This window comes from Geospiza fortis, unplaced genomic scaffold (genome assembly GCF_000277835.1).
Source record: "Geospiza fortis unplaced genomic scaffold, GeoFor_1.0 scaffold1226, whole genome shotgun sequence".
Lineage (NCBI taxonomy): Eukaryota > Metazoa > Chordata > Aves > Passeriformes > Thraupidae > Geospiza > Geospiza fortis.
Window position 1 is genome coordinate 71,356 of NW_005054711.1, and position 18,088 is coordinate 89,443.

Here is an 18,088-nt window from a genome sequence, read left to right on the forward strand (position 1 = left end):
ACTTATATTGCTCTATTGTATACATAGATTTCAGTCAAGCATGGCCCCGCGTGGTTCCCCCTTAAATTTCTAACATAGTTTCTCATGATTCTTCTTATGGTTATACAATCATTAAATATAATTACTAAACAATCATCACATCTAACAATTATATCATTTATCACACTGCTTATGATAAATGATGGTGCAATGATCTGGGAAAACACAAAGCCTGACATTTTCAGAGTCTATTTTTACCATTTTCCAGGGCCCCCATTATCACCTGCACAGCCAGGGCAGGAGTGCTGTCCCTGGCTGGGGTTACAATTTCGGGCACTGCTCAGCTCTCCCTCCCCTCAAGCAGCTTTTGAGAGCTGCACTCTCCTGCTTGCACCATTCAGAAGAGAAGCACAGAGACAGCTCAGCAGTGGAGAAGACACTTCCCAGCATTTCCAGTATTCCCATTTGCTGCTCCATTCCACTCACTCCCTCCAAATGCACATTTTAATAAACTCTGTCGTTGTGGATAACCAAACTTTTTAATTTTTCTTCTTGCTAACTGCAGATGGGGGACAGAGTGTTAAACCCCTATTAAAAACCCCTATTTTAAAACCCTATTTTAAAGGGTTTTTTTTTGTTCTCATGGCATAGCTGGACATCAGGATCAGAGGGAAAACCAGGAAATTTAATAAATAAATTTATTAATACACAAAATATATTAAAAAGATAATAATTTATAATAAATATATTTAATATCTTTATTATATACTAAATATATACACAGACAATATATATAATAAATTATAAATTTATAAAAGCACAAAAATAAAACTCATGTGTTTCACCTAAGGAGCGCCTCTGATTTTTCAGTTTCCATTAAGTCTGTCAGTGACAAGTGCCTGGTCCCAGCCCCCCAACCAGTGGAGCAAGGGTGGCACCAGCACCTGGATTACCAAAGTCTAATGAGGATTTTGAAGCAATTAATTGCTAACAAGAGCAGATATGGCTGGAAAGCAGTTCAGAAAATATTCCAAATAGCAGTGCTAAAATCAAAATAAACTTCAGATAAATATGTTAATTTTACTCTGTTTTGCATTCCACAGAAATGCAGCTATGCCTTTTAATAATATCATTTGTTTTATAAGGCTGTATAAAAGATGGCAAAACAACCTCTCACGGTGGTAAAATCTGGCACCAGCCTCTGAGCTTACTAGGAGAAATAGAAGCCTTAATTAAAGGGTCAAATTTTTAAATATCCTTTGCAATTAGCGGTCATGGGCATCTTTCAGAGGTCTGTTATCAAATGTACTTAATATGATGTAAAAATATTGCAGTGTTTGCAGGTGTAGCCTTTATATAACTCCTTCTGTATCAAAGAAATAAATCCCAAAAGCTTATTTCACACACCACTGCCTTTCCAGAGCAGCTTTTAATGACAGTGCCTGCCATCATCATTTCGCACCTAATCTCTTTGTATGTGTAATTTATTGAAGATTATGTTCAGGGCTTAAATTCTCTCCTTTTCTAACCAAGGAGAATATTTCAGTGGGTTGTGTTTGCTAATACAGTCATCCAGATTTTGTCCACCAGTGAGTTGCAGCCAAGCTTTGAGTTATGAGATCCCTCCCTGTGGCCAGAGCTGCTAAGTGAGTATCTGGTGCACCAGCTGGGTCAGGGCAGCCATCTGCTCTGCTGCTTTGAGCTTTTTCAGCTGGAAGACACACAAGGAACTGCAAGGAAGAACAGAATCCTCCCATGGACAGCTCCACAGCTCCCTGCCCTAAATAAAATGTCTTTCATGATACAGAGCCACATGAAACAGGTGTGTAGGTGTGAACAGGGGAGAAATGGATCTGCCTCCAAGGGCTTAACCTCAAGAAATGGGAAGAGGAATTAAAACCCAATTGAATTGGGAAATATTAGTTTAAAAACCACCCCATAATGACCAGAATTCCTCCTGCTCTGTCTGAAGTGGGTTGGGACAACACTTTTCCTCCTGGGAGACTGAGGGGACAGGGAGCTGAGGAGCTGTGAGGAGGGATCTTGAGCAGTTGCAGGAACAATCTACAAGCAAAAAAAAAAAACAAACCCAAAACCCTGATGCACAGCTTAGAGAAAAAGATTTCGGGTACCTGATGCTGCAACATCTGCAATTGGCCTCTTTGTGACATTGGCCATGAATCCCACAATGGAGAAGATGACAAAGCCAGCAAACATGCTCGTGCATGAGTTTATGCAGCACACTATGATGGAGTCCCTGAAACAAAGGGAAGGGGCTTTAAGCAGCAGGGAAAGCAAATCTTCATACTTTTTGGGTTGTTTTATTTATTTATTTATTTATTTATGCCCTGTGGAAAGATCTCAATGATTTAGGATTTCACAGTTTAGGATTTCCCAGTTTGGGTTCCATTCCATGCTGGGGAAGTCTCTCCCCTTGGTGTAAAGGCAGTTACACACCTCACCCCCAGCCAGACAGAACAGTCAGTATTGAACACTAAACTTTATTTCAATTATCTGTGCACAGAGACAGAAGCCAGCTCCAGCTGAGACAGGCAAGTGGCACTGCAATATGTGCAGTCATCTGCTTACCTGTAAACATTATTGTGGAAAGGGTTGTAACTCCCAAGGGCAATCAGTGAACCAAGACCCAAACCGTAGGAGAAGAAAATCTGTGTGGCAGCATCCAGCCAAACCTGATTGCAGGAAACAATTTTTTAAAAAATCTGTTTCTGCACTTGAGGAGCAGCTCATATGTCTGAAAGGGGAACAGTGAGGAGTGAAACTTTGGTTTACCAGCACAGAATATTTACCTCAGAGTCTGAAAGCTTGCTGAAGTTGGGAGTTATATAGAATAAAATGCCTTCCTTTGCTCCAGGCAGTGTTACACCACGGAAGAACAAGATAAGCAGCATAACATAGGGATAAGTAGCAGAGAAATATACCACCTGATGTGAAAAAACGAGACAGGGTAAATGTGCAAGGAAGAATGATCAAAAGTATTTGCTCCCTGAAAATACTCTAGCAGCAACTGAGGATGGCTCTTAAAATTGAGGCATTTTTCAATGAAAGGGCTTGGGAAGTGCCTACAGCAAAATTCCCTAAACTCCAGCTCTAAAGGCAGGTGGCTGCTGCCTATTTTTCTGAAGAGAGAACAGTGTGGACTAGGATATTTTCACAATTTTTTCTTGGTATGTAACACAAGGAAGTCCCAAAAGCACAAGGATCATGCCACCAGGATCCTGCTTGTAACACATCTGGCAGTTCATTTTTCTCACTCTCTCCTCCTCTATATTACAGGCTCCTGCTTTCTTGCCTTTTCAGAGGTCCTGTAAGAAACCCTTTCTGAAGTCAGACTCTGCCCTCTTTTTGCCCTCTTTTTGCCCTCTTTGTGCTTTGGAGACAGGAGAAAGAAAATGGTTTGCTGTGAGCTCAGCTCAGCCCTGTCCAACACACAGTTCAAGGTGGGTCACAGTTATAACTTCTTGTCAAAAACCAACAATCTGTTCCCTCAGTGTGAAGAAATCCCAGTCCTCTGCACCAGACCTGAGTACTTCTAACCCAACACCAAACCCCATTGCTGTGGCTTTTCATTTCCCTGGGATTTCTTCCAACAGGGAAAGGCATGAGAAGACATCAGATGTTGCTGCCCTTTAATTCAGAAAGGTCTCTCAAGAATATAATTTCCTTTAATTGATTAGTAAATCCTAATTTCCACTCACAGCCAGGCAGACCCCAAGAAGCACAGGGTGAAATCCTGTGAGAGGACCTCAAATGTTTCTCACTCACATGAGGGAAGGTGGGAACAGCTCTTCCCAACACTTCCTGACATATCCAGGTCCAGCAAGAATTTTGCATTTATTGCAACAGTTCCTCTGAATATTCCAGCTGGTTTGGATAGCAATAGAGTGAGGATGAAGTGGTTTGGTTCCAGCAAGAATTCCGCATTTATTGCACAGTTCTTGCTGGAACCAAACCACTTCATCTTCACTCTGGTGCTATCCAAACCAGCTGGAATATTCATCCCAGGAAGAATCAGGAATATTTTTAGGTGATTTTACACCTGGCCAAGCCAAGAGGCCTGTAAGTGAAGAATCTAAGGCTGTGGTCTGACCTAGCTAGAGAGGAGCCAGCTCTTCCTAAAACATGGAGCTGTATCAATCCAAGAAAACAAAAATCCTTCACAGAGCTCTGACAGCCAAACTGCCCCCAGTGCCTCTTACCTCAAGAACTTTCAGGATATTTGAGCAAAATGGGCATTTTTAATTGAAAGGTGTTAACAGTACTTTTTAATCTTACCTTTCCAGTCCAGCCTACCCCCTTCCAGATACAAAAATACACCAGAATCCAGGCAATTGCCAGGGTGATTGCCAGTGGCCATCGGATTTGCCCGGGCTTTTCCAAGCCGTCGGTCATTTGGTGCATGTTGCGTCTGCAAGGAGCCAACACAACATTTGGCAAAGAATTCAGGAGGTGAAACAGGAAGGACAACAAGGCGATCCTTGCACATGCACGGGGAGGAGAGAGGGAAATGCTGAGCTTACTCCCAGAACTCCACCACGGCACTTGTCATGTTGGTGGTGTTCGCTAAGGTGTAGTTGGAGAAGCAGCGGTCGGTGTTCCAGGGGTTCTCACAGTGTTTCCAAGGAAGGGTCTGCAGAAGGGAGAGCGCCAAAAACCTGGAGTCAAACACTTCCTAAGCAAGGATTACCTCAAGTGTCTCTTTCTTTGCTAGAACTGACAGCTGAGTGCAGAACTAAAGCACCTGGAGCTCTGCAGACATTGATCTCCCCGGGGTGAAAGTGATTTCAATTCCTATCAGTTGTGGGAGGCAGGTGTGGAAATATTCCTTCTTTTCCTTAACATAGCAGCCCAAATGCTCTGGATTCAATGCACTCACCATGAGAGTATGTTGACACAGCAGAAAGGACCTCCTGGAGGTCCTGGTACCTCTTGTAGCACAAGAGATAACAAAATTGAGATGGTTATTGATCAGAGAGTTTCATTTTCCCCTCAGGCCAGGGGATAATTGAAGAAAGGTAAAATTTCTATTTGCTACGTGCATGTTCTGCATGTGTCCATCCCATCTTTCAGAAGTTGTGAGGAGCAGAACCTGTTTCTCATGAGCCTCATTTACATACAATTTATAGATCTTTTTGATGGCAATTGTTGGGAAATCCTCTCACAGAACTTCTTTATCAGGGCTCTGTGTGCTTTATACACAAGGAGAAGAGGCTTCAAGGCAATTAGAAGTCAATATTCATTTAACATGGGCCACAAGAAACACTTCCAGACTCTGCCTGACCTTTCACATCAATAACAATTCTGAGGCCAACAAAGCAGAAATGGTCATGTCACTCCCAGACAGTAATTAATGCAAATTTGGTCAAGGCAAAATTCTTTAAAGCCAAGAACAAGCAAGCATGAGCAAAATTTATAGAAGAGACAATTGAACAATGATGCATTAATTATATACAACTTATGTAAGAATGCTTCCTCAGATGGCCAAACCCCACAGATCAGACAGGACTTACTCAGCTGATGAATCACCCTTGAGGGGGAAAAAAAGGCAGCTAAAAATAAAGTAAACAGGAAAGAAAACAAAGCAAAAATAACAACAATGAATGGAAGTTCAGAGCTAATCAAATCACAGACCTTCCATTCCGTGGGGGTTTCTTTAATAAACCCCTCCATCATGAAGCCACATTGCAATGATACTGTTTCCCAAAGAACTCATGGTTGTGTGGCTGCTACTGAAGAAACAAAATAATTAGTTGTACACTAGAATTTTTCTTGGGGGAGTGACTGACCTGTAAGCTCAGTTTTCTGCTCTGAATTTCTTGGGAGAAAAAAAAACCTAAAAGGGATTTTTACAAAATGAGCTTTTTTCAGTAAGAATGGATTATCCTACAGATTTCTGTGCGTGCTGTGTTAACCTCACACATCTACACTGAGGCAGATTAGTGGTGTATCCATATTTTACTTGGCGTTACATCCAAGAAACAATTCCCCATCCCCTCTGACACACACTTACAGTGGTAAAGGAATTATACAGGTAGTATATGGCCCACGAAATAATCACAATGTAGTAAATATTTAGCCAAAAGGACAGGACTGCAGCAGCCAGCCCCACACCTGTAAGGAAAACAAACAGAAATGAAACCAAGGGAATTTCCAAGTGAAGAGCTGCAGTTCAGGGCAAACACATCACATGGGGCAGGCACCATTGGGAAATGTGGTAGGAGTGAGAATTTCAGCAGTGCCATTACACAGAGGTGATTATTTGGGTGATGGCTCAGCCATCCATGAGCTCACTGCCAGCCTTCAGCTCTCTCTGGGGTGCAGTCCCACCTGCTGAGAGCTCCCTGGCACGCTTTACTCGCAGGAAAAGGAGCTAAATCAGCTCATGCTGTGGCACAGCAGCCCCCAGGAGCTGGTGGCAGATGCACGCACAGTGAGAATGTGTTCCAAGGCGCTCAGGACATGGATCAGAGTGCCTGGTGGCACTCAGACCAAAAGCAGGCCAGGGTTCCACCACGAGGGTATCTTCTGCTCCACATGGACACTCCAGGAGTGTTCTGAACTATCCAGGGCAGCTGTTCCATGACCCTGAGCTGGAGGAAGTGCTCACAATAATCAGGATAATGCAAAGCAAGGCTGTACCAACCCCTGCCAGCAGCAGCAACTTGAGCAAAAACACTTCTCTGTGAGAGACAATTCCATCTCCCTGCGTTTTCCCAGCGCTAAATCTCCCAGAGCAAAATCCAATCTCAACAAACCTGCAGCTCACTCTGTGCTAATTGTCAGTCCTACTGTGTGAGGTAATTTGTAACACCACGTGCAGCTCTGCTGGGCCAGAACTCAGCTCAGGAGCTCGGCAGTGTCAAAGGATTTGGGATTAGAAGGGTGAAAATCATCATTTGGGAGGTTTGTGGGTCTGTGCAGAATTGAGATTAAAACCCTGGGGTTCTGGCAATCAAACCTCAAACTGAAAGAGTGCAGTGAGTTTTTCTTAAGGAATTCAGCATGAAATTTCCAAAAGTGTCTGGCTTTTGAATTTTAGTTTAAAAAACAGTTGATGCCAATCTCTGTGAGCTCAGAAAAATTTACCAAAGTTTACCAAATTGCTGTGAACACATCCAAACCTGCTCAGACAACTACTGCTGAATATGCTATTTTTAACAGTCTTAATGCATTTCTAGAGAAAACCCCAAGAGTTTTTGAAGTTCAAAAATAAGTTTGTTGCAATTCTAATGCATAAATCTTACTATTTTTAATGGAGAATAAAAAATATAACCCAGCACATTTCAAAATCATCAGTTACACCTCAGAAAATCAGTGTGTCTTCTCTAGAAAAATCTGGTTTAAATATAAATGAGAGGCACCAAGAAACATCCTTGCCCTGGCACTTTGGGAAACTTCTGCAATTTGGAGCCAAATGAGAAAGAATTGGAATCCATACTGTACCTTTGAACATTGGAGCAAGCTTCCACACTCCAAGGCCTCCTATAGATGTGTACTGACCAAGGGAACACTCCAAAAGGAACAGTGGCACTCCAGCAAAAATTAAAGTAAGGAAATAGGGAATCAGGAATGCACCTAAAAAGAAATTTTTAACAAGCCTGTTACAGCGGGGAAAAAAAAAAACACAAGTGAATTTCCAGCTTCCATCCCTGTTATGTATGAAAAGAAACCCACAGGGCTTTTTTTCCTCTCAGATGTGACTTTTCAAAAATGTTAGTGGAAATCACACATGGACTTCTGAACCAGCACTTCCAGAGGTGAAAATAAAGGGAAAACCAGAACTCCCCATCATTTAAATGTTTTCTGTTGAAGTAAAAAGCTGAAATCCAGAAGCCTGTGGGCTTTGCTGCCTTCACCTCTCATGGAGAGCACAAAGGCTTTAACCAGCCCTGGCTGCTTTCCAGCCTTTTATGGAGAGCTCAGAGTCAGCCAGAAACCCCATGAAATCCTCTCAAAACTCAGCCCAAAAGAGAGGGATCTGCAGGGTGGGATAGAGGGCAACCTGCTTTAGTTCTGCTCTGATACTTTATGGTCTTTTAAGTGCCACTGACAGCTAGGAATAAACTTCAGGGCAGAGCTCAAAGCAGAGCTCCACACTCCAAAATGGCTCTGAACTTCCTGGAAAAGTGGAAAGCAAGAAAATAAAAAAAAAACCCCAAGCCAAAACAACAACAACAAAACACCCAAAACAAAACAAAAAACAAACAACAACAACCAAAAAAAACCAAAAAACACAACAAAACCCCAAACCAAAAAAACCCAGGCCCAAAACACCACAGCAAACAACCAAGAAACCAAAAACCAAACCATAAAACCAAAAAAAAAAATCAAAAACCCCCCAAAACTCTAAAACAAAACAAAAACCCAAAAACCTAAACCAAAGCGACAACAAAACCTCCAAAACCCCCAAAAAACCCACCAACTCCCCCCAGCAAACAAACAAAAAACCAAAAAACCAAACCAAACCAACAACAAAATCCAAAAAATTGAAAACAAAATAAAAAACAAAAAAAACAAAAGACCCCACAACATAAAGCCAAAACAACAACAAACCCAAAAGACCCAAAACAAAACAAAAAAACCAAAAAACCCACCAAAACCAGCAAAGCAAACAAACAACCAGAAAGCCAAAAAAACCAACCCCAACTCCACCCAATAAACCAAACCAACCAACCAACCAACCAAAAAAAAAACAACCAACCCAAAAAATTATCAAAAAAATCCTGCAACCCCACAAAAAACCAACAAAAAATCCCCAACCAAACCAACTAAATGTATGAAAAATCTGTCCAAACCAGGTTTTGATTTGCTGGTAATTTGCTGGTGACTCCTACCCCACAAACCTGCCCAACGTACCTCCACCATTCTTGCCGCACAGGTAGGGAAATCTCCACACATTCCCTAAGCCAATGGCATAACCTACACAGGACATAAGAAAGTCAAATTTCCCTTTCCAAGTGTCTCGGTCTGGAAGGTCCGTCTTCTTCTTCTGCACTTTTACTACCAAGGTTTTGGGCTTGTCGTTGGTGATGGAGGCGTCGACCTCGGTGGAGATCTGTCCGTCCGCCACTTTGGTGCCGTTGGTGGCCATGTCTCTGGGCTTGGCAGGCGAGGCTCTGGCGGCGGCGGGGCGGGAGATGTCAGCACCAGTCCACGTGGACAGCAGCTTTGCGGCTCGTGGCGATCCACGCGATGCAGCCGGGAGCGACGGCGAGCGCAGGGCCGGCCTGCGGAGCCGCCGCGCGGAGCCTCAGCACGCCCCGGAGCCACCTGCGCGACACCACGGGCACACTCAGACACACGGACACGGGCTCTGCTCTAGGGGATGGGGCTGCACTCAGCAATCCCTACAAAACAAGCCCTAGGATCCACTGATTGGAACTTTTCCCTATGGATCGCCCATGAGCCTACAGAAAAATGAATTTAAAAACCCAAGGAATCGTAGTTGCCACCTTTAATAGTGGGTTAATGCTGAATTTGGAATGTTCACGGCTAATCCAAAACAATCTCCAAGATCCATTTATTATATTTTTCCTATAGATCTCATATGAGTCTACAAAGGACTTTTAAAAAAATCAAGAAATTGCAAACAGTAAATGTTAAAAGTTCTGTTAATCCAAAACAACCTCCAAGGCCCACAGATTGTATTTTGTCCCTATAGATCTTCTATGAGTCTACAGAGAAAATAATTTAAAAAAAAAACAACCAAGGAATAGCATTTGCCACCTTTAATAGTGGGGATATTGAATTTGGAATGCTCACAGCTAATCCAAAACAATCTCCAAGACCCATTTATTACATTGTTTCCTATAGATCACCCATGAGGCCACAGAAAAACAAACCCCAACGAATAGCAGTTGCCACCTTTAATAGCAGGTTAATGCTGAATTTGGAATGCTCATGACTAATCCAAAACAGTCTCCAAGACACATTTATTATATTTTTTCCTATGGGTTGCCCATGAGTCTACAGAGAAAAGGATTAAAAAAAAAAACAAACCCAGGAATAGCAGTTGCCACCTTTAATAGTGGGAATACTGAACTTAGAACATTCATGGCTAATCCAAAACAACCTCCAAGACCCATTTATTATATTTTTTCCTATGGATCGCTTATGAGTCTACAGAAGAATGAATTTAAAAGAAAACTAAACCAAGGAAGAGCAGTTGCCACCTTTAATAGTGGGAATACTGAATTTGGAATGTCCACGACTAATCCGAAACAATCTCCAAGACCCATTTAAATATTCTTTCCTATGGATTGCCCATGAGTGATCTACAGAAAAAAGAATTTACAATCTACAGAAAAAAGAATTTAAAAAAAACCCAAGGAATAGCCATTGCTACCTTTAATAGTGGGTTAATACTGAATTTGGATGTTCACGACTAATCCAAAACAATCTCCAAGACCCATTTATTATATTCTTTCCTATGGATTGCCCATGAGTCTACAGAGAAAGGATTAAAAAAACCATAAACAAAGGAGTAGCAGTTGCCACCTTTAATAGCAAATTAATATTGAATTTGGAATGTTCATGACTAATCCAAAACAACCTCCGAGACCCACAGATTGTATTTTGTCCCTATAGATCTTCTATGAGTCTACAGAAAAAGAATTTTAAAAAACCAACAAACCAAGGAATAGCAGTTGCCACCTTTAATAGTGGGCTAATACTGAATTTGGGATGTTCTCAACTAATCCAAAACAGTCTCCAAGACCTACTTATTATAATTTTTCCTATAGATCTCCTATGAGTCTACAGAGAAAAGAATGAAAAAAAAAAATCAATAAATAGCAAACAGAAAATTTTAAAAGTTCACAGTTAATCCAAAACAATCTCCAAGACCCACAGATTGTATTTTGCCCCTATAGATCTTCTAGGAGTCTACAGAAAAAAAGAATTAAAAAAACCCAAACCCCAAGGAATAACAGTTGCCACCTCTAATAGTGGATTAATAGTGAATTTAGAACATTCACAATTAATCCAAAATGATCTCCAAGACCCTTTTATTATATTTTGTCCCTGTAGATCACTTACTAGTCTATAGAAAAAAGAGTATAAAAATACCCCAAGAAATAGCAGTTACCACCCTTAATAGCAGGTTAATACTGAAATTAGAACATTCACAATTAATCCTAAACAATCACTGAGATCCACTGATTATATTTCATCCTTATAGATCTCTTACAAGTCTACAGAAATAATTAAAAAAAAAGATCAAGCATAGCAGTTGCCACCACTAATAGTGGATTTAAAGAGTTCACTATTAACCAAAACAATCTCCAAGACCCACTTACTATACTTCATCCCTATAACTCTCTTATGAGTTTACAGAAAGAATTAAAAAATAAATCAAGAAACAGCAGTTGCCACCCTTAATAGTGGATTAATAGTGTGTTTAGAACATTCAGTATTAATCCAAAACAAACTTCAAGACCTACTGATTATAATTTTTCCAGTACATCTCCTACGAGTCTACAGAAAGAATTAAAAAAAGTAATCAAGAAATAGAAATTGCCATCATTAATAGTGGATTTAGAGTGTTCACTATTAACCAAAACAATCTCCAAGACCCATTTATTATATTTTTTCTATAGATCTTCTATGAGTCTGCAGAGAAAATAATTTTTAAAAAATCAAGAAATAGGAGTTGCCACCTTTTATAGTAGATTATTACAGAATTTAGAACATTTATTATTAATCCAAAACAATCTCCAAGACCCATTTCTTATATTTGTCTCTATTAATTTCTTATGGGTCTACAGAAAGAATTTAAAAAAATAAATTAAGAAGTATCACTTGCCACCTTTAATGGTAAATTAAACAGAAAATTTTAGAAGTTCACTATTAATCCCAAACAATCTCCAATGTGCACTAATTACATTTTGTCCCTATAGATCACTTACAGATCTACAGAAAGAATGTAATAATAATTTCAACTAATAGCTGTTGCCATCTTTAATAGTGGATTAATACTGAATTTAGAATGTTCACTGATAACCAAAACAATCTCCAAGACCCACTTATTATAATTTTTCCTATAGATCTCTTACAAGTCTGCAGAAAGAATTTTTAAAACAATTAGTTTTAAAAATATTTAAAACTAATAGCAGTTGCCACCTTTAATAATGGGTTACTGGTGAATTTAGAAAGTTCAGTATAAATCCAAAACAATGTCCAAGACCACTTATTATCCTTTTTCCCTATAGATCTCTTATGAGTCTACACAAAAAAGAATTCAAGAAATACCAACCAAGTGATAGAAATTGCCATGTTTAATAGTGAATTAATGCTAAATTTAGAATGTTGGCTATTAATCAAAACAATCTCTCTGATTATATTTTGTCCCTAGAGATCTCTTAAGAATCTACAGAAAGAATTAAAAAAAAGTAAATCAAGAAATAGCAGTTGGCACCATTAATGGTGGATTTGTAGTGAATTTAGAAAGTTCTCTTATCTAAAACACCTTTCCCTGAAATGCTCCCAAAGGAATTAAACAATAAACCAGATCAAGCAACGGGACTTAATCCTGGGTAATAATGTCAAGTCTTACATGTGGTTATAATTAGCTGTTAATGTAAGACAAATGTTTGACAAAGCTGAAATTGTGAGCACAGTGAGATGGCAGCCTGCAATGGCCACTCCTCATTTCTGTTCCCAAACATTTGTGCACCTTTTAAAACACCATTGCTGTTGCTGTTTCAAAATCTAAATAAACAATAATCAAGGAAGCAAATATGGATTATGAAAAATGACCTGGGGTATTTTAGTCAACTTTGAAGTGCTTGTGGCTCCTGCAAGCTTCCACAGCTGGAAAAAACCTACTGAAATAAAGCTTTTCATGTCTTCTGTGACCCATCCACAACCAATTTATTGTCTGTTTTCTCTTGATAATTCCTTTTTGTCAGCCCAGTGCTCAAACCAGAGGTGCAGCACATGAAACGCTGGCCAGGGTGAAGAAGCTGCACCTGGTGTTGGCAACACTGGGCATGAGGTCAGGCAGAGATCAACAATAATTTTATTTACACATTTTTGGAAGGGAGGATTGAGGTTCCAACTGAAAGTTATGGTAAAAGAAAGATAAAAAAAAAAGTTAAGGCTCTGTTTTTCTTTGAATCATCATTTCTGATACTGCATGATTAAAAAGTCATGTGCAACTATTAAAAAGAAGTTTTTGGTTGGAAGCTGTAGAAGAATCAGCTGTAGGTGTGGTTGGGGTGAGGAGAGAACAAGGACAGTGCTTGTGACCTTCCTTCCTGTCTGTTCCACTTCAGGGAGGGACTCAGAGAAGAAAATCCATCTCTGCCTGTGTCCTCACAAGTCCTGTATGCAGATATCTCCTTTTTACACCCAGTTTTCCACATCCCACGCCTGTCCAGTGTCCTGGACCCAGCCCCACCACTCCCAGCTGTGCTCAGCATTCCAGAAAAGGCATTTCCCGATGCAGGAGGAAATTGGGATCAGGGTGGGACTCAGAGAGGGAAAATCCATCTCTGCCTGCGTCCTCACAAGCTCTGTGTGCAGTTATCTCCTTCTTAAACCTATTTTTCTACATCCCACGCCTGTCCAGTGTCCTGGACTCAACCCCACCACTCTCAGCATTCCAGGAAAGGCATTTCCCAATGCAGGAGGAAATTGGGATCAGGGTGGGACTCAGAGAGGGAAAATCCATCTCTGCCTGCGTCCTCACAAGCTCTGTGTGCAGTTATCTCCTTCTTAAACCTATTTTTCTACATCCCACGCCTGTCCAGTGTCCTGGACCCAACCCCACCACTCCCAGCTGTGCTCAGCATTCCAGGAAAGGCATTTCCTGGAGCAGGAGGAAATTGGGATCATGGTGGTGGCAAAAGGGGGCTCCTCCTGGGAGACCACCCCGAGACTGGGAGCTGCCAGCTGCAGGGCCATGTGTGGGTGGCTGCAGCCAGCTGCAGGTGCAGCCCCAGATGTGCAGTTTGGCAGCTCCATCTGCTGCTCAACAGCCAGAATTGATCGTGGTCCTTTCAACCAACACAGCCTGTATGAAAACAACCCCACCAGGGCGTCCTGGGACTTTAAAAACAGCCCTGCACTAGATTAGATTTGTTGTTGTTGCTGCAGTTTGTGTTTGGGTTGGGCTTTGCCATCAGCAGAGTTTCCAAGTATTGGAAGAAGCTGAATGTGTTGAGGATGAGTGGAAAAAAAAAACCCAACCAGCATAAAATCTCCTTCCAATAACTCAACACTGCATGGAGAGATCTACAGGCACATCTCTGGTTTGGTTCATCATGAGGGAGAAATTCCTGCTCCCAGGGATCTGGTCTGAGTCAGAATGGAGCAACAAAGACAGGAGGGTCAGGGATTGAGGGGACAGGGATTGGGAGGGGCAGGGATTGAGAGGGACAGGGATTGAGAACAACAGGTATTGCAGGAACAGGGATTGAGAAGGACAGGTATTGCAGGAATAGGGATTGAGATGAACAGGGATTGCAGGAACAGGGTGAGAGCGACGGGGATTGAGAGGGACATGGACTGAGAGGGCAGGGATTGAGGGGACAGGGATTTCAGGAAAAGGGATTGCAGGAACAGGGATTGAGAGGAGCAGGGTGAGAGGAACAGGGATTGAGAGGGACAGGGATTGAGAGGACAAGGATTGCAGGAGCAGGGATTGCAGGAGCAGGGATTGCAAGAACAGGGATTGAGAAGAGCAGGGATTGAGAGGCACAGGGTGAGAGGAGCAGGGGTTGAGCCCCTGAGATCCCCAAACAGGTCCCACAGGTGAGTGCTGAGCATGGAGCCTGTCCTGCTGCCCCAGCCCTCCCAGGCTCTGCAGAGCTCTGCTGGGCTTTAAAGCCTCTGCTGAGTGCACGGAGAAACAGCCCAGTGCGAGCCTCTGTGATGAAGACAAAGCAGAGGGTTAGTTAGGAAATCTTCAGGAATAAAGCAAGGAACCTCCTGGAGGAAGGAGCCCAGACCTGTTTCAGCATTTCCCAAGGCAGCCCAGCACATTTGTGTCAAGACTGAGGGATGGCTGGCAGGCAGCCTGGGGCTTTTTATGTTTAAAATACATTGAAAATAGTGGTTCAAACAATCACCTGGGGATGTGCCGCACTTTATGCCACAACACAGCCACTGAACACACCACAGGAGTCCCAAACCTTGGCAGCAGCAAACCCAGAGCCTCAGCAGAGGCTGCTTTTGAGGGGATGCAGGTGGGGATTGAGCATTTTGCTGCCCCACCACTGCTGGTGCCATCCTTCCAGCTGTTCCTGGCATTAGCTCATGCATGGACATTTGTGCATTTATGGGCACACAGCACATCAGCTTCAGACAAAGAACAAATACTCCAATTCCAGCTTGGAAAGTCGGGGTTTTTCCAAACTATGAAAAGTAACTTTTCCCAAGCCTAAGAAATAATGATAAAAAATTACAGCAGCAGAAGTGGAGTCTGACTCCAATCCACACTCTCCATACACTGCAGTGCTTTATGACTTACAAAAACCTGGAAGAACTGGCAGTGCAGCACAAAGGCCCTGGGTACACGCTCTCTAATCACATTAGGCACTATCCCACAGCACTGGGATTTAAATTTCAAATTGCTCTGACATGGAATGGGACAGAAAGTCACTTATGTAAGCTCCATGGGCAGGAGGAAATCCAAACTGCAGCTGTCAGGCAGCAGAGCAGGTACAGCACCCGCTGCCTTTGTGGGGAGGAGATGGAGAAATCCCTTAAACAACTCTGCCTTTGCTCTCCCATGCCTTCAGGCCAGCCCTGAGTGTGGTACTGTTGAAGATTGCAATGCAAGATGTTTTCCATTACCATCGGTATGGCAGATTACCTTTGTCAAGTGAGCAGTTTGCCTTATCTCTCTTTGAGCGACCACATTCACACCTCCCTGGGAGGGGACATTGTTGATAACAGACTCTTATCAGCCATGTCACTGCATGGCTGATAAGAACTACAGCATCCCATTGGGAGATGTGAGCCCAGAGGGAGGAGCCAAGCACTGCTACCCAGATATAATCTGAGATTCTGGAACACCAGCATGGCTTTTCTCCACGGGATTCCCCAAAGGAACAGCAGCTGCCTCTTCTTCCACTGGCTCTTCAGAGGCAGACTACATCCTTCTCTACAGATCCCCCTTGCTCCAACAGAACCACACCTGACACTACAGGAGGGCTGCAGCCACATTTTCAGTCGGACTACCACCAACACCCTGACCAAGAGGGTGTCAGGTTGGGCTCTGACTCTGTCAGTGTTGTTCTAGTGGACTGTATTGTTTATTTTATTCTTTTATTTTTTTTCCTTTCCCTATTAAAGAACTGTTATTTCCTGCTCCCATATTTTTGCCTCAGAGCCCCTTAATTTAAAATTTACAGCAATTCGGAGGGGTGGGGAGGGTTTACATTCTCCATTTCAGGGGAGGTTCCTGCCTTCCTTAGCAGACTCCTGGCTTTCCAAACCGAGACAGCTAGGAAGGGCACAGCAGCTTCCCACCACATTCCTCAGGGCACAAAAGAGCCTCCTTGACTTCAGTTACTAGGGCTGCTGAGCCAAGGGCTGCAAGGATCTGCAGCAGGATCCCAGCTGGGCAGGAATGGCCTGGCAGAGCCAAGCTCACATAGCAGTCCAGGGCATGGGCACTGCCAGGGAAACTGCCACAAAGGCAGGGCCGCTGCACAAAAGCAGTTTTCTCTCTCCTGGGCTGCACAAAAGTGGATTGGAGGAGTAGAGCTCATGAAAGTGAACAGCAAGATTGCTGTCATCTCTCACAGGTTCTCTTGCTTGTGGCAGCAAAAGGCAGGGAAATCTCTGTTTGTGCACGACCAAAACCAACAAAAACTCTATCTGTTTGTGCATGACCAGCTGTGCAAACATTTCTGCTCAGGGTGGGGCCAGGAAGGGGGGCACAGAAGGAAAGGCATCACATGTACTCTCCAGACTATGGTGCCTAAAGCAGGACGTGGAAACTGATTTTTGACATGTCTATATAAATGTTAGCATTGAGAAAAGCAGAATTGTCCATTTTGGGTGCCTGAAACTTCTGAAGAGCAGGGATCCAGTGCTCACTTCTGGAAATCCCAGCTCACTGGTTTCAAAGTCACCTGTAAAACATCACCTCACCAAACCCCAAAGAGTACAAACTTGTGAAATAACCAGAACTGCAGAGTTAAACCTGGGGAAACCTCCTGTCTTCTGGCACAGCTTTGTAATCCAGATGTGCTGACAGAAAAGGCATCAGACCCTCAAAATCAGATCCCTGTGCACATCTGGGCCCCAAGCCTTGCAGAAAGGAGCCCAACAGGGCAGGCCAGGGCTAGGCTCGAGGGAGGGCTCAGTGCTGCAGGTAAAAATGCTGCTGATTGGTGGCCAAATATCCATCAGGAGAAGGCACCACCATGGTTAAACAGCAGAGAAAGCTCTTCTCAATTAATTCTGTACTGATCAAAACCCCAACAGTTCCAAGGCATCTTTGCCCTTCTCCACCCAGCACACACTAAAAGCAGGAGAGGCTCCAACGTGAGGCCGATGTCACAGCCCAGAAAGGAGGTGTTGGAACAACTTGGACAAGGTTTGCCATTCCAATATCAATTCTAACCTGTTCTACTGCCTGCTGCTCCTGCAAGCTCAGGTTCCAGATTAATTCACAGTTTCAGTTATTTTATGTGATCATGCAAGTCTACACCTAGTCCAAGCAGGATGGTAGAACCAAGAAAATATTTTCATTTAAAACAAATTTTGCATGGATGTGGAGAATCCACTCCCATCTGAGCCCAGTTCCTTGGTGCAATCTGATGCCCCAAAGAGCAGCACAAGAAGGAAAAAGGTGAGGATGTAGCTCAGTGCAAGCCTGGCAGAGAGGAGCCCACGTTCAGGTTTCAGACATTGCCACCTCCTCTGATCTTTGCAGCTGAGCTCCCCTTGAAGAGGAGCTCAATCAGATCCCATCCTCCCCAGGCTGATGGGCTTTGCTTCCTGCCCAGCCTGGTCCTAAATCCTCCAAAGAGCTTCTTCACCTGCTCCTAAATCCCCCAAAGAGCATCATCACCTGGTCCTAAATCCCCCAAAGAGCATCATCACCTGGTCCCTAAATCCCCCAAAGAGCATC

General features: G+C 42.9%; 1 protein-coding gene across 2 annotated transcripts in view; it reads right to left on the reverse strand.

Annotated features, from left to right (window-relative positions):
• The window catches only part of SLC6A1 (solute carrier family 6 member 1), a 21,827-nt gene extending 12,540 nt beyond the window's left edge, over positions 1 to 9,287 (reverse strand). The window contains exons 1-9 of one of the 2 annotated variants that reach the window (XM_031065235.1): positions 9,005 to 9,115; positions 8,857 to 8,919; positions 7,444 to 7,575; positions 6,011 to 6,111; positions 4,521 to 4,630; positions 4,276 to 4,408; positions 2,790 to 2,924; positions 2,569 to 2,672; positions 2,112 to 2,236 (exon numbers count right to left, since the gene is read on the reverse strand). In XM_031065235.1, coding sequence (XP_030921095.1) covers positions 2,112 to 2,236; positions 2,569 to 2,672; positions 2,790 to 2,924; positions 4,276 to 4,408; positions 4,521 to 4,630; positions 6,011 to 6,111; positions 7,444 to 7,453 — 718 coding nt within the window. In that variant the 5' untranslated portion in view covers positions 7,454 to 7,575; positions 8,857 to 8,919; positions 9,005 to 9,115. Of the gene's footprint in view, positions 1 to 2,111; positions 2,237 to 2,568; positions 2,673 to 2,789; positions 2,925 to 4,275; positions 4,409 to 4,520; positions 4,631 to 6,010; positions 6,112 to 7,443; positions 7,576 to 8,856 lie in introns of both variants that reach the window. The other variant, XM_005430929.2, reaches the window with a different exon arrangement.
• Positions 9,288 to 18,088: the final 8,801 nt, after the last annotated feature.